This window comes from Rattus norvegicus, chromosome 2, assembly GCF_021556685.1.
Source record: "Rattus norvegicus strain SHRSP/BbbUtx chromosome 2, alternate assembly SHRSP_T2T, whole genome shotgun sequence".
Classification (NCBI taxonomy): Eukaryota; Metazoa; Chordata; class Mammalia; order Rodentia; family Muridae; genus Rattus; species Rattus norvegicus.
In genome coordinates, this window is record NC_141535.1 from 206,571,851 (window position 1) to 206,595,369 (window position 23,519).

At 44.6% G+C, this 23,519-nt stretch overlaps 1 protein-coding gene across 3 annotated transcripts in view; it reads left to right on the forward strand.

Moving 5' to 3' along the window:
• Window positions 1-23,519, forward strand: part of LOC120100925 (uncharacterized) — a 44,077-nt gene that overhangs the window by 12,415 nt on the left and 8,143 nt on the right. Inside the window, exon 2 of one of the 3 annotated variants that reach the window (XR_015676805.1) lies at window positions 3,156-3,633. The exons of 1 other annotated variant lie outside the window; for it this stretch is intronic. Coding sequence is in view for 1 of the 2 variants with exons in the window: in XM_087642413.1 (XP_087498539.1) it covers window positions 22,893-23,058 (166 nt within the window). In the remaining variant the exon portion in view is untranslated. Of the gene's footprint in view, window positions 1-3,155; window positions 3,634-22,892; window positions 23,059-23,519 lie in introns of those variants that run through there. One more of the 3 variants, XM_087642413.1, reaches the window with a different exon arrangement.

Genomic DNA, 23,519 nt, shown 5'->3' on the forward strand with positions numbered 1-23,519 from the left:
GAGATTTCTGTGCTATTGAACATTTTTTGCTTTGTGATTTCCCTTTTTCTCGAGGGCTGGAGTTATAGCTCAGTGGTAGAGCATCTGCCAAGCATACGGAATCTATGGGTCAATCCCAGCACTGGAAATAAATACTTAGAACTAACAATGTCTCTGATTTTGTTTTTGTTCCTACTTTATAAGACAAGACCTTACTCTATAGCTCAAGTGAGTCTGGAATTTGCTATGTGGTCAAGGCTAGCTTTGAATTTTGTCAATCCTCCATCCTCAGCCTCCTGAATATTGGGATTACAGGTGATGTCTTTGTTTTAGATAAACTTGGACATCACCCTATTTCTCTCCAATACCTCTCTAAAGGTTATTTAAGAAATAACCTTTGGGGGTTGGGGATTTAGCTCAGTGGTAGAGCATTTGCCTAGCAAGCACAAGACCCTGGGTTCAGTCCCCAGCTCCGAAAAAAAGAAAAAAGAAAAAAAAAAGAAATAACCTTTGAATAAACTTTATGAGCATTTCATTTATGAACTTAATTGCAGATTTAATATATAACTGTAAAAGCAAAATCTCATTTCATCCAAAAGCCAATTCATCTTTATTAAGTCATAGAAATAGCTGTTTGGGACAGATGGTTATGGTATATATATATATATATATATATATATATATATATATACATACATACATATATATATGTATATATATATACATACATATATATATATGTATATATATATATTTTAGATCTATTTCATTTTTGATTATGTGTACCTGTGTGTGTGGGTATCTGCCTATCAGTACAGGTGTCCATAAAGGCCAGAGGCATCAGATGTGAGAAACACCACTCTGTTACCAGGCACCAGAAACCTCACTTGTTTACTTGGCCAAACTCATGAGCACTTCCTCTTTCCATTGTGTCAAATTCACCCCATCCCCACAGACTTTTTTTTTTCTTTTACAAATAGGCGTTTGTAGGGGCTACCATTGAAATTAGCCTAGGCTACCTAGTGAAAGCAGGCCTTAAAAGCAGAGAGAGAGGGAGGGGGAGAGGGAGAGAGAGAGAGAGAGAGAGAGAGAGAGAGAGAGGGAGAGGGAGGGAGGGAGGGAGGGAGGGAGGGAGAGGGAGACAGAGAGATATTCACCAGCTCATCTATGGTGGATGTGACTATGACAAATTAAAGACATCTATGAGCCAAGGATAAGCCCCAGAACTGTGAGCCTTTACTCCTGAATGGTGATGCCATCTTCTAAAGCAGAGCCACGGAGTGTTCTTGGGCGAACCAGAGCCTCTAACTGTGGTTCGTGTTGTGTAGAATTTGAGGCACCTACTGGACAATGAGGTGGAGACATGTGTGAAGCACTTGGGTATGAAGACTGACCTCAGGAGAGCTGAGTGGGATTGACCGGTCAAGGTGAGACTCTCCAAAGGCACACCATGGTGGGAACACGTCCAGAGGTGGGAACAACAGTGCCCACCTGACTCCATCAGGAAGATGAAACCATTTTTGCTAGAATACAGCAAATATGGTAGACATCGTTTTTTATGCCCTTCAAATAAGTCTCGAGAAAGAATATACAGAATCAGAATTCTTTTCTTTTTTTTTCCCCCCTTCGGAGCTGGGGACCGAACCCAGGGCCTTGCGCTTGCTAGGCAAGCGCTCTACCACTGAGCTAAATCCCCAACCCCAGAATTCTTTTCAAAAAGCAGAATGTGTTATGGAGAAGAGCTAAGAGAAACACTAATAAACCTTATAGTTTCTCTTGTTTTAGTTATGTGGCTTTGGTTGGTTGGTTAGCTGGTTTGGTTTTCCCTTCATTTTGAATGTAAGTGGGGTCTCATGTAGCACAGGCTAGCCTCTAATTCGCTGTGCATCTATAGCTGATTTTCACCTCCTGCCCTTCTTGTCCGCACACTCACTCACTCTTTCTCTCATCACCAATATTAAAAGCCCTGTATTTAAACACTAGATCCGCAATAACATTACTGGAACAACCATTTGGATGCGCAGGTTACGTGGAAATGTCTCCTAAGTTGCTTGGAGGCCACTTAGCTCCAATCAGCTGAAACTACTGTCCCTTTACCTGAGCCCAGTGTCTTCTGGGAAACCTTTGACTTTCTGGGAGCTAAACCTGCATGCTCAGTTGATATAAACACAGCTGTTTTCAGCACATGGTGCCCCAGAGAGCATGGAGTTTGACTGCGTAAGCACTCTACTAATAACTTTGCTCTTTCTTAATTTCAATTTTCCTTTCCCAACAGCTCAGGAACCCCTGTTTCTCTACTTCTCTCTTTTTAAATTTTTACTCATTATTATTGTGTATATATATATAATATATATGTATATATATTATATATATTATATGTATATGCCATGGTACACATGTGTACAAGTCAGAGGACAACACCAATGAAGTCAGTTTTCTCCTTCTATCTTTACATGAACTCCAGGGATTGAATGTGGGTATCCAGGCCTGTGCAGCAAACTCCTCTGCCCACTGAGCCATATCCTAAACCCTAGCCCTTAGGAGAAAGAGTCAAAGGTTTTCCTCATCTCCACATGATTGAGGCCTTAGAACAAAACTCTCTTTTGCAAAGCTTGTCACGTCAGTGATTGGCGCACTGAACTGGCTTAGTGTTTGGCAACCGGGTGGTAAAGAAAGAATGGAGGAGAAACTTCCACCAGATTTTCCTCTCTCAGGAAACATGGAAGCAAAGAAACTAAAAGAGACATATGAGGGAAAACTCAGCCCTCTACTCCTCATGTAAGAGCCTCCACAATTTAATGGACAACACTTTTGACAGTTACAGAGGGGAGTTACATGCTTAGCAGCAGTAAAGGGAGAGATCTAGTATTCTTCATATACCTGTATGAAGTCTACCTTAATAGCACAATACTACATTGAGGAAAAACTAGTCTCTCTAGGAGAATTTAAAACCTACTCTTGACTAGACAACAATCTGTCTCTTTCATAGATTCCTGGTTGAATAATTAATATTCTAATTAGTATCCCAAAAGGGAATCACCCAAGATCCGTGAACATTACTGTCAAATTAATAGTTTCCTCAGACTTTACATAGTTAGACACTGCTGATGCAAAATTAATGTGTGTGTCATGAAACTAACACTTTCCCTCATCCTTCTATCTGACAATGCTCACAGTACGCTAATGCCTAAAAACTGCGGAAAGAAGCATGTGTGTAAGAGGACTTGCGTTCTGGGTGTTCCCTGCTTCTTCACTCCTAGCACTTCAGATACAAACTCGTCAGGGTTTCCTCACCAAGCTCTTCTGCCAACATCAGCTGGGTGTCCTGCCATTCAACCTAACTCTGACGGTGTCCACCTGGAGTTATCAATCCCAGAAGTCAAGGACGGCCTATCACAGGACTACCTCTACTTCAGACATCAGCTGCAAGACCCAGGCTGTCACCCACACTTCTTACTGACCAGCTAGCTAGTCAGCAGGGGTCCCTTCAATTTCTCCTCATCGTAGAATTCAGGAGGACATGTCTTACTATCCTCCCAACACCCCCAAATGTTCACCTGTGTTGATGCTCTCTGAATCCCATGTTTATTTTATTAATAGAGGAATTTGATTATTCTATCAATAATTGATAAATCACTAGGTATTGGTGAATCAGTTCAGTCTCCAGCCCATCCTTTCTTCTCAGAGGGGTAGGGCTCAAGTGGTTGGTTCCTTTAGCAACCATCTACTGTCACAAAATTAGGGTTACCACACCAACATAAACTCAGGTGGCATCTAAATCAGTTTGCAAATTACAAAAGATGTTCCTATTACACTATCAGTGAGGGAAATTTTAATAATTTTGGATGTTCTATGTCAAGAACTAGGAAAAAAGTGTCGGGGGCTAGAGAAGTGGCTCAGAGGTTAGGAGCACTGACTGCTCTTCCAGAGGTCCTGAGTTCAAATCCCAGCAGCCACATGGTGGCTCACAACCATCTGTAATGAGATCTGATGCCCTCTTCTGGTGTGTCTGAAGATGGCTACAGTGTACCTACATATAATAAATAAATCTTTTTTAAACATTTAAAAAAAGCGTCGGAATTGTTAGCAAAAGTAGTGTAGTAACCTTCCCTTTTTCTAATGCACTGAGTGAACTTGCCCCCTCCTCCAAAGTATTTGTTAATAAAACTTTCAAGCACAAATGTTGTGAACTCTAAAATGTAAAGTTAACATTTACTATAAGGGATCTATGAATCAGGAACAGCTGAAGAGGGGGAACAGGAAGATATGAAGAAGCAAGGAATTCCACACCCTCTCTGGTGCTCCACCCTCCCAGAACATAGGGCCATAGAGCATCACTGAACTTCAGGTGACATTTAAATATGAAGCGTCTTGACTTGACTTAGGTTCCCCTGAAGCAAAGATTCAAGAGCAAGAAATCTATCGGGGAATTACAGGGAACAGCATCTGGAGGGGAGAAATGAGGCCAGGAAGAAAAGGCAATGTTGTCTTCAGGCCTAGAAGCCATTGTAAACAACAAAACTTATTTTCCATAGATACACTGCATAAAGATATAAAACCACGACCTTAAGCTCCACCCACCTCCTCTTCCCCAAAATAAGATAGGAGATTTACCTATCAGCTCCCACTACCCATTGGTTGATAGTTGGGCCCTGGGATGTTATCCTGGTACTTCCTTTGGTTGCATGCATGTAAGATTTAAAACAAAAAAAAACATAACCCGAGGCATAGAGAAATACAGATATTGGTAAGCCAGGCGGGCCAAGCAGTGCATTGTACCAAAGATACTAGAAAGGTATGAGAATATAGCTGAATTTATTGACTACATGAGACCCCAGATTCAAATCCCAGCACCAGAAAGCAATCAAAAATTATAACAATCTCTGGATTATTCAAATAGAATGCTATCTCTCTGGGGCGATATCTCAGTTGGAAAGTGCTGCTGCTCAAGTGCCCACCACCTCCGAATTCAGTTTCTGGGACCCATGTAAATAGCCAAGTACAGTGGCACACTTATAATCCCAGTGCTAGGGCCACCAAGGAGAAGCACGGGGGCTTGCTGGCCGCCAGCCACACCTACTCCGTAAACCCAGGTTCTAATGAGAGACCCTGTAAGAAAAACAACAGAACAAGGTAGACAGGAGGAGAGACACCTAGGCTGTCCACTGGTCTTCACTTGCATCCAGGTATAAACTCTGTGTGTGTGAGTGTGTGTGTGAGAGAGTGTGTGAGTGTGTGTGAGTGTGTGTGAGTGTGTGTGTGAGTGTGTGTGAGAGTGTGTGTGAGAGTGTGTGAGAGTGTGTGAGAGTGTGTGCGTGAGTGTGTGAGAGTGTGTGCTTGAGTGTGTGTGAGTGTGTGTGTGAGTGTGTGTGTAAGTGAGTGTGTGTGAGAGTGTGTGTGAGTGTGTGTGAGTGTGTGTGTGCGTGAGTGTGTGTGAGAGTGTGTGAGAGTGTGTGCGTGAGTGTGTGTGAGAGTGTGTGAGAGTGTGTGCGTGAGTGTGTGTGAGAGTGTGTGAGAGTGTGTGCTTGAGTGTGTGTGTGAGAGTGAGTGTGTGTGTGTGAGAGTGTGTGTGTGTGAGAGAGTGTGAGTGTGTGAGAGTGTGTGTGTGAGTGTGTGTGTGAGTGTGTGCGTGAGTGTGTGTGAGAGTGTGTGAGAGTGTGTGCTTGAGTGTGTGTGTGAGAGTGAGTGTGTGTGTGTGAGAGAGTGTGAGTGTGTGAGAGTGTGTGTGAGAGTGTTTGTGAGAGTGTGTGTGAGAGTGTGTGAGAGTGTGTGCGTGAGTGTGTGTGTGTAAGTGAGTGTGTGTGAGAGTGTGTGTGAGAGTGTGTGTGAGAGTGTGTGAGAGTGTGTGCGTGAGTGTGTGTGAGAGAGTGTGAGTGTGTGTGAGTGTGTGTGAGTGTGTGTGAGTGTGTGTGTGTGAGTGTGTGTGAGAGTGTGTGTGAGAGTGTGTGTGAGAGTGTGTGAGAGTGTGTGAGAGTGTGTGAGAGTGTGTGAGAGTGTGTGCGTGAGTGTGTGTGTGCGTGAGTGTGTGTGTGAGAGAGTGTGAGTGTGTGAGAGTGTGTGTGTAAGTGAGTGTGTGTGAGAGTGTGTGTGAGAGTGTGTGCGTGAGTGTGTGTGTGCGTGAGTGTGTGTGTGCGTGAGTGTGTGTGTGAGAGAGTGTGAGTGTGTGTGAGTGTGTGTGAGTGTGTGTGTGAGTGTGTGTGTGAGTGTGTGTGTAAGTGAGTGTGTGTGAGAGTGTGTGTGAGAGTGTGTGTGAGAGTGTGTGAGAGTGTGTGCGTGAGTGTGTGTGAGAGTGTGTGAGAGTGTGTGCGTGAGTGTGTGTGAGAGTGTGTGAGAGTGTGTGCGTGTGTGTGAGAGTGTGTGAGAGTGTGTGCTTGACTGTGTGTGTGAGAGTGAGTGTGTGTGTGAGAGAGTGTGAGTGTGTGAGAGTGTGTGTGTGAGTGTGTGTAAGTGAGTGTGTGTGTGTGTGTGAAAACTCAAAATTTGTCTCCAGATGTTCTCAGCTCACTTTTCCTTGCACACACTGCAGTCCGATTGCTGTACCACATCACATCAAAGACATCCTAGTGCAGTCCCCAGCGGTCCCCACTAATCCCCCATAACTTCTCATTCTTCATTTTACATGACCTACAAGCAGCACTGAACACATTTGTTCTCTCCCCTTCTAATCGCTCTCTTCTTTGGCTTCCGCTGTTAATCTCCTGGTTCCCTTTCTGCCTCGTGGGCTGCTGCTTTCCTAGGATCTGCTCCTTCTGAGAATCCCTCAGTTCTCTAAAACTGGAGCACCCAGAGCTGAGAGTGTGTGTGTTTCTGCCTTAGCCACTTCCTCTTCAATGACCTCATCTCGTCCTGTGGCTTTTGACTATGATCTGTATGCAGTCTTGTGATTTTTTTCCCCAAACCCAAAACTTCTGGTGTTATTAAAAATAAAAGCATAATCCCTGTACAATCGCTACCTCATTTGATTGACATTGTACCTTTCCAATGCCTTGAGCCTTGGACCTTGGATTTATCTTAACAGCCCAGTCCTTTCTATCGCATGGCACATCATGTCCGCAGCATACCCTGCAACCTGTACCTTAAATATATATTCAGAGCTAGAAATAGCTCATACCTAAAATCCCAGACCTAGGAGGTAGAGGCAGGAGGATCAGAGTTTAAGGTCAACTTTGGCTCCTCAGTAAGGGTCTCAGTTACTTTTCTATTGCTGTGATAAAATACCATTACCAAGACAACTTAGAGAAGGAAGTTTCTTCTGGGCTTATGGCTTCACATGGTGGAGTCCATAACAGCTAAGCAAAGGAATAGTTGAGAGCTCACATCTTGAGGCACAACCATGAGACAGAGAGGAGAGAGAGAGAGAGAGAGAGAGAGAGAGAGAGAGAGAGAGAGAGAGAGAGAGAGAGAGAGCAGAGACAGAGACAGAGAGACAGAGAAGAGACAGACACAGACAGTGACAGAGAGGCTAAGAGAGACAGACAGAGACAGACAGAGAGAGACAGAGAGACAGAGATAAGGAATATGAACACTAGGGATCTTTTAAAACTTCAAGGTTATACCTTCTAATCCATATATGAACCTATGGGGTGGGGGTGGAGGGCAGTCTCATTCAAACCACCACAGTAAATGTGAGGTGAGTTTGTGCTGCAAGACACCCTGTTACTCAAACAAAAATATACTCATAATTGGAATGCTTCTCCAATCATTTTATTACATCAAAGCCACTATAATCTCTAAGTAACTGCAGCAATTCTCTAGCTAGTGTCCCTCAGGGCAGCCATGGGCATCCTTCCAGAATCCTGCCCGGCTTTATGGATTCTTTATTTTAATAGTATCTATCACAAACCATTCAGAGAAAAAGTCAAAATCATTAGATTGCAATATAGTATCTCTCGGCATCATCTAGTCCCAATAGTGTCTGACTCAATTTCTCTTCTCTCCAGCCATATTGGTCCTGGCAGTTTCTTGAACATTCTAACCTCTCCTCCCTCAGCTTCTTATCTCAGTGCTCACTCACTCACCCCTGTAGGTCTTTACTGAAATGTCACTTTGCCAATGAGGCCTCTCCTGTACACCTCTAAAGTCATAAGTCACCCCCACACTCCCAGCACTATCTTCCTCATAACATTTACGTTTCTAAAACATGATTTACTTTTTATTTATTTTGTTTATTGTAGTTTAATAATTTATTTTGTTTATTGTAAATCTTTCCCCCTAGATTATAATTTTATTCGGCATGAACTTCTGCTGATTCTGCTCGCTGCTGTGTCTCTGGGGCCTTGTACCAAATATGACAGAGTGGAAGATGAAAGCCATACTTCTAAGAAGCTTGGGAGGGAAAGAGGTGGTGAGGCGGGGCCACGAGAGCGATGAAGAAATGAGGGAGTGGCTTGTGTTGTTTTGTTTAAGGCTGGTATCTTGGGTCAAAACTGCAGACGGGAAAAGAAGCAGCCATTAGAACTGAGCCGACAGCAGACGAGCCTGAACGACCAAAACAAATGAAAAGGGGAGAGATGGGTGGTGGCTCACGTTTGTCATCCCCTTCACTTGGCAAATGCAGAGACAGAAAGACCAAGAGTTCAAGGTCATCTTCAACTGTTCATTGAATTCTAGGCGACCCTTGGCTAATAAGACTAGCTCTCAGAGGAAGCAATGGAGGAGATGGATGGGGGTGGGGAATTTTGAAGTGTGAGTCCAGGGTTGGTTGGCTCTATTGTACTGGAGCCCATGCAAGGAAGGCAGCACACTCCAGTGCAAAGCTTACTTTAGTGAAGCAAGTTGCTGATCTAAGTCCCATTCTCTCCTTCAAGGGCACACTCCCCCGATGACTTAGATTCCTTCCACTAGACAGTTTTGCATCACCCCCCCCACACACACAAACTGCTTATGACTAACTAAGCCTTTAGTGTGTAGCCATGGGGGACATTTAAAATGGAATCCAAGGCCAAGGCTAACCACAAAAGACAGAGCAGGTTGGAGATAGAAATAGGACCTGGTGACATCTCCAGACTAAACCATCATATGACCGAAGACCCATGGAAGTTTTCTTTTCCTTTGAGCCCTTTGGAATGTCACTGTGTATAACTAGATACGTTGAGGGGCCTTGTATACACAGATTTACTGTTTTAATCACTTCTTCTGAAAACTCTCTGCAGAGTACCCATGAGGTCCCAGGAGCCACACGTTTTAAACCTTTATTGGTTCTTTGTGAATTTCACATCATGCACCCCACTCTCACTCATCTCCCCCTTCCCTTGTTTCTAGCCTCTACCCTTACAACCTTCCCCACAATAGGGAGAAAAAACCTTATGGAAGCTACAGTGTGTCTCGGTGTATCCCACCGTATCCTCATTTTGTTCACACTTCTTTTCTTGCAAATGTTCATTGCAGTGAGTCATTGGTCTGGTACAAGGCCTCTGGCTTCTGCTAGTCTATCAATACTGGAACCTTACTGGCACTCCTTTCTGATATTCTGTTGCTGCCCTGTGTCATGGAGATCTTGTAGTTTTGGATCTGTAGGACTGGCTGCTTCACGTACTCCAGAAGTTCAACTATGGGGTAGATGTTTGGGTGGGTCAGTTCGAATCCCTGGATCTGGGCTTGAGAGATATCTGAGCAGGTCAGCCAACCAGCTTTCCTGATCTTGTATCCTCACCAGCCAACCCCACAACCAGGGCCAGCTCTACCCTGCTCCCCTGGTGAAGTGCAGGTTCTCTGCCGAGTGTTACAGCTGGTGAGAGACATGGTGAGCTCTACTCTCATGACCCCGGGGCCAGATCTCCCACCTGCTAAATATGGCAAAGGACTGAGGAATGAGAAGAGGGTATCGCCCCCTTGTCTACACAAGAGGCAGAACCAGCTCTCCTTACCTCTTACACACTCAGGGAGAGCAGACCTGCACCTCACCTGGGCAGCACAGTAAAGCTAGCCCTCATTGTTCGGGTTTCAGTTGATCTGGTCCCAAAGGCTTGAGTGTAGGAGAGCTGGCCCTGCCACTTGTCTGCTATGGGGTGGTGTCAGCAAGGAAGAGATCCTATCACTTCCCTTTTGCTCTTGCCATCGGTGGGAGGTGGGAAGAGTTAACCCCAACAGGGTCATATGATCAGGAGAGCCATTCCTGTCCCTCATGTGCTACAGCATTTGGGAGAGCAGGCTCTGCACCTGAGCAGCAGAGTAGAGATGGCCCTGATGGCAGGGGCACAGGCAAGCTAGCCCTGAGCATGGGTGAGCCGGCCTCCAAACTTGTCTGCCAGGAGGCAGCATGGGCAAGAGAGAGATGCCCTCTCCCACCCTCACCCCTAAGGCAGGCAGGAGAGCTAGCCCCGAGATCCACAGTTCTTAACAAACACTTAGACAGCTTATTTTGCATACAGCCTCTTAAAATAAGAAAACAAGAAAAAGAAAAGACCAATCTGAGGTACTGCAAAGGTTGGAAATTAAAGTATTAATTGACATTCATTTCAAAAATGAGTTTCAAATAAGTATTTTGTGCCAGACATTGTTCCTGATAATGGGATTAAAGCAGTAAACAGAACACACACACACACACACACACACACACACACACACACACACACTCCTGTAGCTAAGGAGCTTACATTTCAGGTGTGGTACATAACCAGGGAAAGGGGAAAGCAAGAAACAAATACATAACCCATTGGGTGGAGTCAAGGACTGTGAAAAAATAAAGCTGGGTTCTTAAGACACAGGGCAAAGGGGCACTTCCAGAACAGGGCCACAATGGGAATCTCTCTTGTAACGTGTTACAGAGCGAAGATCTGAAGGAAACACAGAAGCGTGCTGTGCAGCTATTTGGGGAAAGATGTTTTTCAGTTGGAGGGACTGTCAAACACCGATGGGTGAGGAAAGATTTGCATGGGTAGAGGAAGTAAATGAAAGGGAACGTGTGAGAAAGCGAGTGTGGAGTGAGTGGTGAGAGCAGGTGGGCGCATGCTGAAGATCCTGCTCTCTCTGGAGATGCTCATCATGCATGGGCTCTGTGAAGACATCTAAGCCGGTGACTGCCATCCCCACAAGACTGAGTCATGTCTTGTATGAGATCCTAAAAATTGGATTACATAAAAAGCGAGACGTATAAGGTGAGTGATCAGCCCAGAGATGTTAGTTCTCAGGATGTGGAGAACAAGCCTGGCTTCGGAGAGTAGAAACTTAGGTCTGGGATGCAGCCTGATTAGATGCTTCTCTAGCACGCAACAGGCCCTGGAGCTGGACCACAAACACTGCAAAAAATAAGTCGAGTGGTGCACATGGCTGAAATCCCAATGTTCTGTAGATGGAGACAGATGAGCCACAACCTTAAGGCTATCCTCAGCTACATAGTGAGTTCAAGGCCAACCTGAGCTATATGAAATCTTTCTTTAAAAGGTGGGGGGAGGATAGAAGGTATAGCATTAACATGTATAATCCTAGCACTCAGGAAGTATGGCCTGCTGTATGTTTGAGACAGTATTGAAGTTCTCAGGCCAGTCTTATGTATAGAGTGAGACTCTGGCCCTCTAGACACAGGGATGGGTGCTGAGGGGGTGGCTCAGTGAGTAAAGAGCTTACTGTGCTTACATAAGAATCTGAGTTTGAATTTACAGGCATCCATATAAAAGCCAGACACTGCATGTCTCTGACCACCCTGTAAGATGAGGGTAGGGATGGGTAGATCCCAGGATTCTACTGGCCAGTCAGGTGAGCATGCGTGTACACACACACACACACACACACACACACACACACACACACACAGAGAGAGAGAAAGTTCTGCAGAATTAGAATTCAAATACACTACTTCTCTAATGAAACTCTTACTACATTAAAATTAACTTCCCCTCTGTGTGCTTCTTAGTGGAAATGAGCCAAGGTAGGAGTTTAGAATCCAGCTGAGCTGTCTGACACCAGGAAAATGTTTTCAAAGGAGTGTCCGGTCAGGGCTGATGCATATGTGGACTCACTCACAGCAGCTGTGACTATACACACAAGACCTGCACAAGATCCAGCATATCAAAATCCCAACATGGATGCGGAAGGGTTCATGATGTCCCACCCCTAGCTAAGGAGTTCTTGGTAACAGATGGCAGCTGAGGGAAGAGAAGGCAATATCTTCAGGAATATGGCCCCTGCAAGACCACAGTAGATGGCCTTACATCCATGCACACAGTCAACACAAAGTGGACTCAGTGGGAGGGGAGGGAAGAGGGGAGATGAAGGTGGGAGGGAAAAGTGATGTGGGTGATAGGGGAGGAAATGAGGAGGAAGGACGGAATGGTGTGTGATCAAAGCATTGTAAGGACTAATTGAGTTCTCGATAAAACAGCCACAGATAAATTTCATAAAATACAGTATTATCTATCTGGAAGGGATATCCAGTTTCCTGGGCAGATTTGTTACTTCATAACTGCTATAAAATTCAGATGAGGAAAATTAGAAGTATCCCGTCAGCCATCAGCCCCCACTGTCTGCTCACACTGCTCTTTCTGTTGTCTCTCTGTGATCCTTCAGCTAAACCCTGGGTCCAAGGACAGTTACCCTCAGGAGAGCCTTGGCGATGTGGCCTTCAGTGTCAGGCCCTGCATTCAAGCCCTGTATTCTTAGCTGTATGCCTGACCTGCAGGGCTTCAGGGAAGCTACGCTTGTCTTCTCTGTCAAATGGGAACAAATGAAAAAGCTGTCATGCCCAGGGCTGAGAGAACATTCCAGGTACAGGTTTCAGTTCTCTAATGCCAACCGCTATGTTCACTCAGTAGGACTCTAAATGCTTGTGGTATCTCGAAGGGCTATAAGCAATGTGAAAAGGTGTTTAAGAATAAGGTCAATTAACAGCAGTGCCTCTGTAAACCTTTCTGACAGCTCTAGAATGTAGAATTATAGTACTGACCTGAACTAGTGGCAAGCCTTGGATTTTTAAAGAATATTTAACATTTCTATAACTTTTAAAGGATGGAAGAATCACACACACACATTCACACAAGCACACATACATAACACACACAACACACCCACACATACCACATATAACACATACACCACAAAAACACACCCCATACACCACTCACACTCACACCACACACAAAAACAAACTCCGTACACTGTACACACACACACACACACACACACACACACACACACACCACACACACACACACACACACACCCTCAGGCAGACATTTGCTATGCAATGAATTCAAAGAAGTCAGAAATGAAGTGGTCCCTGTGAGACATACTGGGGGAAGTGACACACTAGTATTGATGACACGCACACAAAGGGATGCTCACCCACAAAAATATCTCCATCTGTCAACCTCTCCTTCCTAAGAAAGGTCAACATCTTTGACATTTAACCCACTAGACACTGTTATCGACTATATGCTTAAAGGTGTTTTAACCCGCTGACAACCAAACACATATGAATTCTAGTTGAGTTATTATTTCTAAAAATGCCTCAGTCAACATGTAGAAGAATGCAGATCGATCCATGCTTATCACCCTGTACAAAGCTTAAGTCCAAGTGGATCAAGGACCTCCACATCAAACCAGATACACTCAAACTAATAGAAGAAAAACTAGGGCAGCATCTCGAACACATAGGCACTGGAAAAAATTTCCTGAACAAAACACCAATGGCTTATGCTCTAAGATCAAGAATCGACAAATGGGATCTCATAAAACTGCAAAGCTTCTGTAAGGCAAAGGACACTGTGGTTAGGACAAAACGGCAACCAACAGATTGGGAAAAGATCTTTACCAATCCTACAACAGATAGAGGCCTTATATCCAAAATATACAAAGAACTCAAGAAGTTAGACCGCAGGGAGACAAATAACCCTATTAAAAATGGGGTTCAGAACTAAACAAAGAACTCACAGCTGAGGAATGCCGAATGGCTGAGAAATGTTCAACATCTTTAGTCATAAGGGAAATGCAAATCAAAACAACCCTGAGATTTCACCTCACACCAGTGAGAATGGCTAAGATCAAAAACTCAGGTGACAGCAGATGCTGGCGAGGATGTGGAGAAAGAGGAACACTCCTCCATTGTTGGTGGGATTGCAGACTGGTACAACCATTCTGGAAATCAGTCTGGAGGTTCCTCAGAAAATTGGACATTGAACTGCCTGAGGATCCAGCTATACCTCTTTTGAGCATATACCCAAAAGATGCCCCAACATATAAAAAAGACACGTGCTCCACTATGTTCATCACAGCCTTATTTATAATAGGCAGAAGCTGGAAAGAACCCAGATGTCCTTCAACAGAGGAATGGATACAGAAAATGTGGTACATCTACACAATGGAATATTACTCAGCTATCAAAAACAATGACTTTATGAAATTCGTAGGCAAATGATTGGAACTGGAAAATATCATCCTGAGTGAGGTAACCCAATCACAGAAAAACACACATGGTATGCACTCATTGATAAGTGGCTATTAGCCCAAATGCTTGAATTACCCTAGATGCCTAGAACAAATGAAACTCAAGACAGATGATCAAAATGTGAATGCTTCACTCCTTCTTTAAAAGGGGAACAAGAATACCCTTGGCAGGGAATAGAGAGGCAAAGATTAAAACAGACACAGAAGGAATACCCATTCAGAGCCTGCCCCATATGTGGCCCATACATATACAGCCATCCAATTAGACAAGATGGATGAAGCAAAGATGTGCAGGCAGACAGGAGCCGGATGTAGATCGCTCCTGAGAGACACAGCCAGAATACAGCAAATACAGAAGCGAATGCCAGCAGCAAACCACTGAATTGAGAATAGGTCTCCCGCTGAAGGAATCAGAGAAAGAACTGGAAGAGCTTGAAGGGGCTCGAGACCCCTTATGAAAAACAGTGCCAAGCAACCAGAGCTTCCCGGGACTAAGCCACTACCTAAAGACTATACATGGACTGACCCTGGACTCTGACCTCATAGGTAGCAATGAATATTCTAGTAAGATCACCAGTGGAAGGGGAAGCCCTTGGTCCTGCCAAGACTGAACCCCCAGTGAACTAGATTGTTGTGGGGAGGGCGGCAATGGGGGGAGGATGGGGAGGGGAACACCCATAAAGAAGGAGAGGGGGAGGGATTAGGGGGATGTTTGCCCGGAAACCGGGAAAGGGAATATCACTCGAAAGTAAATAAGAAATACTCAAGTTAATAAAAAAAATGCCTCAGGGTGTATTAAAGACGTTCATTTAGGTTCAAAGGCCTAAAAACAGAACAGCGAAATCAATGGGTTATTTCAACACAAGCTATTTCAAAAACTCACTGGGAGCAAGCAAAACGGCAGTCTTCACACTGACCTGCGATCTGTGGGGCCCATACTTCTTCCTCTTCATAGAGATATCCCCCTGGGCTGTGCGGACCCCACATATTCTGAGTCACCTTGTCATTCTTCTGGGTGGCACAAGCCTGTCGTCCTCGGGTGAGAAGACAGAGGAATTCTCCCCTATCGCATGGGCAGAGATGGTGTTCAGTTACCTTCTATCAGCTAGATTGTGGGGTGAAGGAACTTGATCATCTTACAGTCTGGGAGTGTTCCGACACCGTAACACAAGCAAGGGGCTGCACGACTGCGCACTGATGCCCTGTGTTCAGGAGACAGCAAAAGTTGACAAAGAGTGCAGTGCAAAAGAATAGGTTGGTTGGTTGTTTGGTTGTTTGTTTGTTTGGTTGTTTGTTTGTTTGAATCATTCCTGCCTTGGGGGCTGTTGGTAAAGCAGAAGTGACAGAAAGACACACAGAGAGAGAGAGAGAGAGAGAGAGAGAGAGAGAGAGAGAGAGAGAGAGAGAGGCAGGCGCAAAGTAACAAGTCTAACGAAGGCGGGCTGGCCATGTGGGAGCCTGGCAGCCTTCGTCTGCTATTTATAGCACTGCTGTTTGTCCCATGTCAACACTGGCATCTCTGGATTGAAGATGACTAACAGTTTGGGTTGATTTGGTTTAATTAGACTGGATTAATATGGCCACTGTACAGTTGTGTGGGAGAACCGTTAATTAATCTTCAAAACTAGATGTTGATGTTTTCAAGTGTAAAACATTCTTCCCCAAATTTGGACTGAATTTATGCACTTGTATGCCAGCCTCTTTCCCCTCAGATTCCCACCAGAAGCCTGGAGCCCACGCAAGCTCACGAAAGCAACTGCTAATGAGCTGAAGGGGGAGGTCCACATTTGAGCTAAAGGTGTTACTTGTGGTAATGAAGACTAGAAGGCACAATTCCTGGCTGACAGAAAGACCTCTGCCACCAGCAATGAGACCTTGGGCAAGGCTTTTAATTTCGTTTCTCTTTTAGTCGCTTGTCTCTTTGGCAGTGGCGGGCATTGAACCCAGAGCTGCATGTGTGCGAAGCAAGCACTCCACCATTGAGCTATCACCCCAACCCTCGCACGGCTTTCTTTATTTTGTTATTAAAACTGAACTTTTACAAGGAAGAATGTGAACGAAGCCCCTCGCTGCCATAAATTGTGTCACTGAGTTTTCCCCATTTGTGGAAAATGCAGGGTCAGCACATTTGGAGCACATTGAGTAAGTCTTCCCCTGGGAAAACCATCTTCGATATCATGCCATCTCCCCTGCCAGATTAGTATTTGTGTATGCTTCTTTACTCCATCAAACTTGCCTCACCTCTAAAATCAAGCTGATAATGATGCCTACCCCTTGGGGCTTTCAGAGTTAAATGATATAATCAGTTGAAAGAATTACCATAATGCCTGCACACCCTAAGCAGTAAATGCCAGACGTTATTATTGGAGACAGTAACAGGTAAGGAAGCAGTTCGGTTAGCTGCTCTAATGAACACATTTAGATTGGCGGATAAAGTAGCCAGGGGTTTTAAGGCTCACCCTTGCACTAGTTAGGCAAGCATCCTACCACTGAGCTACATCCCCAGTCCTGTGTCCTATCTGTTGATCATTTGGTATCAATAACTCGTCATTGTGGGGGCTGTCTCATGTACCATAGGATGACTACTGGCGTCCCTGATTTACAGCCATAATACCACCTCTTTGCAACTGCAGCATAACATCTTCAGATGCTGTAGAGGGTCTTTTTTTTAAAAGATTTATTTCTTTCATGTATGTGAGTACACTGTAACTGTCTTCAGACACATCAGAAGAGAGCATCAGATCCCACTACAGATGGTTGTGAGCCACCATGTGGTTGCTGGGATTTGAACTCAGGATCTCTAGAAGAGCAGTCAGTGCTCTTAACCACTGAGTCATCTCTCCAATTCCTCTGCAGAGGGTCTTAGAGCAGCAGGAGCAGCCCATTTTGATAATCTCTATAGAAAACAATTAGTAACTGCTTTGAAGAACACATCAACTTTGTCATATTGGTTTCCCTAATTGCCTAGTTAGCTGTTTCCTCTCTATAGCTAAATAATAAATTACACACCAAAATGTGTTTAAAAATCCTTCTTCCTTTATCATTAACACAACACTATGAAGAGAAACAGTACCTGTAATGTTTGCTTCCATGTACTCCTCAGTGCCACGCACTTGAGGGAGAAATGGATAGATGGGTATGCATTTGAACATTTTTCAATGGACAGGCAGACGGATGAATGTTGTCCTATTAGATTCAGCCGTCAACTTGACATAGACCTGAAGTCATCTGGGAGCCTCAATGGAAGAATTCACCAGATCAGATTGACCCTTGTCATGGGGTATTTTTCTTAACTGCTAATTGAGGCAGGAGGGTCCAGCCCACTTCTGGCAATGCCATCTCTAGGCAGATAGGTCTGGCCTGTATAAGAAAAGTGTCTAAGCAAACCAGAGGGAGCAAGCTAGTAAGCAGCATCTCTCCATGGTCTCTACTTCAGTTCCTACCTGGAGGTTCCTGCCTTGAGTTCCTCCCTTGGCTTCCTTCAGTGATGGAAATGTAAGATGAAATAATAAACCCTTTCCTCCTCAAGCTGCTTCTCAGTCATAGTGTTTATCAAAGCAACAGAAAGATAACTAGGACACATGGATACACATTTGAACATTTTTCAGATGTGTGTGTGTGTACATGTGTGTGTATGTACATATGTATGTGTATGCATGTATGTGTCTATGTATGTGTGTACATGTGTGCATATGCATGGATGGATGGATGGATGGATGGATGGATGGATGGATGGATGGATGAATGGATGGATAGATGGATGGATGGATGGATGGATGGATGTATGGATGGATAGATGGATGATGGATGGATGGATGGATGGATGGATGCATGGATGCATGGATGGATGGATGGATGGATGGATGGATGGATGGATGGATAGATGGATGGATGAATGGATAGATGAATGGATGGATGCATGGATGGATGGATGATGGATGGATGGATGGATGGATGGATGAATACACCTTTGGCTATTTTCACCATGTTAAACCACTGTGGTCAGCATCAGCATTTGAGTTTTCTCTTTGACTCTAGTCTACTCATGAGAGGAAAGTCTGACTGCACACCTAATCACAGACACAAAGAAACATGGCGAGCTGGCCCAGCACAGCAGGACAACATAGAAAGGACAGCAAGGCAGGAGCCTCCAGCCGCAGACCTTCAGGGTAGCGAGTCAGAGGCTTAGCACAGACTGTCTCCAGGAAACTGGGCCGAGGTCCTAGCTAGGGTCAGAACAAGAAAGGAGAAGGGACTAGGAACAGGAAGTGGCCCAGAAGACTCCCACGGGTAGGCAGATGGGCGTCTGCGTCTTGTTCCAGGCGATGCGTGATATGAAGAAGGTGGAATGACACACGTTGTCTGAATTAACCCTGACAACTTAGCGCCTTTTACAGTCTAGTCAATGTTGTCCTGGTTTGAGATAAACAGGGTAAATAAAACTTTTCCTTTCCTAATGGCCCATTAACCGAAAGTATTTCGTTACGTGAAGCACAACATAAACACACAACAAAATAGCACAGGGTTTGTGTCCTTCAGCAAACACTCATCAAGTGAACACCACTTCGGCTATTTCCATGTGAACCAGAGACTGACGCAACCGTGCCAGGTGATTGCGTGAGGTTTCCAAAGCACACAAGTGAGGGTTCTCAAATCCCTAGTCATTGCTACTGAGATATAAATTGGTAAACAAACACAGGTCTCCTGAGTCATGTCACGGACACTCACTGTTCCCTTCATACCTAAAGCAAAGCCTAACCATTCACTCGTTATTTTTCCTTATTCAATTAAGACTTATTTCCTTTTCGTTTTATGCCCGTTATTGAAAAATTTTTTGTAGAAACTGTGATGCTAGTAAAACATATCGCTTCTTCTGGGAAGTTCCTTCCAGAGGCCAGGCATCAGGCATGGCTGTGTATATCTCCCCTAAGAAGCTGAGTGTTTGGAAAGGGTGAGAGGGGTGAGGAGAAATAGATGCACACGGATCACATCTCCCTTTTCACTTTCGCCCGGAATCCTAGACCAGTCTTGAAACTTAACTCTAGGAGTTCACTTAAGTTCTACTTTTATGCCTGGCCACGACTTTCCACACTGGTTCTTACTGCTCTGGGCCTGATTTATAGGTTACTATTTTAAAGACTGTGTTTATTATTATAAGTGACCTCACGCACTTACAATGAGGCAAGATCTGAACAAAAATGAAATTGAACGATGATCAAAACATTTTATATAACCCTGTTAGAAAAAAAAAAACAAGATCAGTCTATGTCAAATACTCTATGGGAAGGAAGCATTAGGAAACTCACAGTAATGTTCATCCATTTGTTCATTTCTTTGCTTATTTTAAGCTCGAGAGCTTTTGGATTTTGAGAATTGCTGGTCAAAACTCAGCTAGGGAAGTAACCCAGTGGTAGAGCATTTCCTAAGTGTTCCTAAAAGCCTAGCTTTGCTCACCATCCTGCACCGGCAAAGCAAACCGTCTTTGGAAGGTGAATGTGCATGGCTTTATCACTTTGTAGCTTCCTGGGTACATGGTAGCCTATGAAGGATTGTGTATGAGAGGATGCTATGAGGAAAGATACAGGAAGGACCGGTAAGGTAGATCCAAGGACCAGCCTCACTTTATAATTTATAGACAGGACTCTGAAAGTCCCAGAGTATATTTCATCATTTCTTTGTCAAACATGGAGACCATCCACTTCCACCCTCCTGACGGGATAACTCCAGCAAAGCTTCACTCTGCAAGAAAAGCCTTTGGCCAGAGCACAGCCAACCTTCAAGTCATCCTGGCATAATACAGTGCAAATGTTTCCTTATTCTGCCTAAATTAGCATCAGATGCCAAAATAAAGGAGGAGCCATTGAGACAATCATATTGCTACTAAAAATATTATCCCTGGGGTTGGAGATGATCATGGGGGTGTTAGACTAGAGACACCGCTCACTGGTTAAGAAAGCATATTGCTCTTCCAAAGGACAACAATTCTGTTCCCAGCACTCACATCTAACAACTCACAACTGTCCTGTGGTCGTTTGAATATGTATGGTTCCCACAGACTCTTATGCTTGAACATTTGGCCCATATGAGGTAGCACCATTAGGAGGTGTGACCTTGTTGAGTAGGTGTGGCCTTGCTGGAGGAAGTGTGTCATTGGGAGTAAGCTTTGAATCTCCTACACTCAAGCTAAGCCAGCACGGCAGTCTCCTTCTGCTGCCTTCAGGTCAAGATGTAGAACTCTCAGCTCCTTCTCCAACAGTATGTCTGCCTGAACACTGTCATGCTTCCCATGGTGATAATGGACTGGAGTTCTAAAACTGTAAGCCAGTCCCAATTAAATGTCTTCCTTTATAAGAGTTGCCACGGTCATGGTGTCTCTTCACAGCAAGAAAATTCAAACTAAGACATACTAGTAACTCCAGCTCCAGAGGATCCAGCACCCTCTTCTGTAGCTGTAGGCCTCTGCATTTGCATGCACATACCCATATAGAGACACAGATATAGACATAAACAACTTTAAATTTATTATTTAAGAAAACATTATCCCTAGTTAACTCTAAATTATCATGTATATGCTGATTCCACCTGGTAGTCATCCTGTGAAAACTGTAGAGTCTATTCTGTGGATAAATACAGAGGGTCAATTTCTAAATATGCCCGTGCCTAAATATGCCTATTTGAAAGTGAAGGACCTAAGTTCTACTGAAGTGTAAGAGCTATCAAGAGGCTTGGCCTGGTAGAAAGTAGGTAGGTTATGGAGTTCCTGTGAAGGACCCTAAGGGCTTTTGCCAGCTTTATACCCACTGCATCAGGTCAAGATTAAGCTAAGTACCAGCTTCCAGCCTCCAGTCAAGGCTAGGCCAAGTACCATTCTCCAGCCTCAGTTCCCAGGAGGAGCAGGGACGTTCTTGGAAAACCACAGAATGTACTGACTGATAGTCACCTGACTCTCTGGTCCCAGATAAGAGTTTGAATGCATGTCATATGCTTGCTAGCCAATAGATCCAAAGGTCAATGTGCTTAGCCGATAAATTTAACTAAAAAGTATAAAAAACTACTTGTTATAGCCATTCGAGGTCACCTTCTAGTCACTCGCCTCGAGGGGCTGATTGAAGGTCGACCCTGATGAACCAGAAAATAAACCTCTTGCCTTTGCATCGAACTCCTTCCTGTGTCTCACTTGGTGAGGAGGGGTCTCCCGGTAGTTAAGACTCACTTCGAGCCTTACGAAAGGAATGTGTATTCCCTGGTGTCTGGCTGAAATCAGTTGAATAAATGAGGTTTGAGTCTCTTCCCTCTTCAAGGTAATTTGTACGGTGATATATGTGGCTCTCAGGGGCTCTTCGAACCTCAGAATCAGAAAGTTGAGGGTGGTAGCTAAACTCATCCTTTTGACTTCCTTACAATGACTGCGGTGGAGAGGAACAACAGACTTACTCCTGGAAAGAAAAGAGAAAAGTAAGATTAAATAGAATTCAACACACAATAAAGATGCTGAAACAGGAAGTGGAAAGGGTGGGATTAAGGACTCCTAGCTCCTGATTTTGCCCAGCCACGGTCCTGCCTAACTTGTCCTTTCCTGGAAGTAGCTAGTTAGTCTTAAAAGTGATCAATACTAAAATCCTCATTGCTGATCTCTAATAATTGTCTAACAGTATCCTTCTGGGGTTACACCTGCATTGAAATGAATTCTTTCTGCAAACTTCATGCTGACCCAATGCTTTTCCCTAGCTACTTCAATGATTTCATTCCTTGTAGCTCTGCTTTTTTTTTTTAATTATTTTTAATTGGGAGATGGGGAGGTTATATGTGAGTATAGGTACTTTTTTTTGTTTTTTAAGAATTATTTATTTACTATATATGAGTACACTGTAGCTGTCTTCAGACACACCAGAAGAAGGCACCAGATATCATTGCAGATGGTTATGAACCACCCTGTGGTTGCTGGGATTTGAACTCAGGACCTCTGGAAGAGAAGTCAGTGCTCTTAACCACTGAGCCATCTCTCTAGCCCCAGCACAGGTAACTTTAAAGGCCAGAAAAAAAGAATTGGATCGTTTGGAACAGTTGTGAGCCACCTACTATGGCTGCTGGGAACCCACTGTGGATCCTGTACCAGGGGATGGTCCCTAAGCCACTGAGCCATGTCTCAAGACCTTTTATTTCTCTACAAGTTCAAGAGTCAGAAATATTCCTTGTTTTCTCACAAGCGCATACTCAACCTGCATCATCTTTACCTTTACATCCTTTTGCTCTGCTGGTGTGAGGCCGTGACCTTGACGTTGCCTATGATTGGTTCTCCCAAATCTCCGAGTTCACCAACTGTAATGACCACTTCAGCAAGTCAACAAACCCAGCTCTCTGCTACGCTAAAATTTCTTTGAAGGAGCATCTTTCAGGGCAATAAAATTACCCCCCCCACACACACACACACAAGTGTGGTCTTCTGAGAAGAGACTGCCTTCAATGACTCCTGACCAAGGGTAACCTTGCTAGGGTACTCCCCAGTGACCTCAAGGTTTCTTCTTCCTTCACAGGGAAGAAAAGGCAATGCTCAACTTCTGACAGGACACACTGGCTATGTACCTCTAGCATTTCAGTACTGTCACACAACTGTTGTGTAGCAAAAGGGAATAAAAAAAAACCTACGGAGAGAGCCCGTGGGCAGCACCCCGCGAGCAAACTTGAGCCTCGGGACCACAGGTAAGACCAACTTGTCTGTTGCAAGAAAGCTGCCTGGTGAAATCAGGACACACAGAGGCAGAACTCCTCTAGGACCGGGCACGTCCTGTGTTTACCAGAAGTCCCACACCCGCGGATCCCGGCCCGCAGCAGCTCTCTGCTCCCAGACCCCGTGGGAAAGAGACCTCACCGCCTGGTCAGGTGGGCACTCCTGAGGCTGCATAAGCTCCCAGAAGGGGCGGCACAGGTCTTCCTGGTTGCTGCCGCCGCAAAGAGCCCGTGGGCAGCACCCCGCGAGCGAACTTGAGCCTCGGGACCACAGGTAAGACCAACTTTTCTGCTGCAAGAAAGCTGCCTGGTGAACTCAAGACACAGGCCCACAGGAACAGCTGAAGACCTGTAGAGAGGAAAAACTACATGCCCGAAAGCAGAACACTCTGTCCCCATAACTGACTGAAAGAGAGGAAAACAGGTCTACAGCA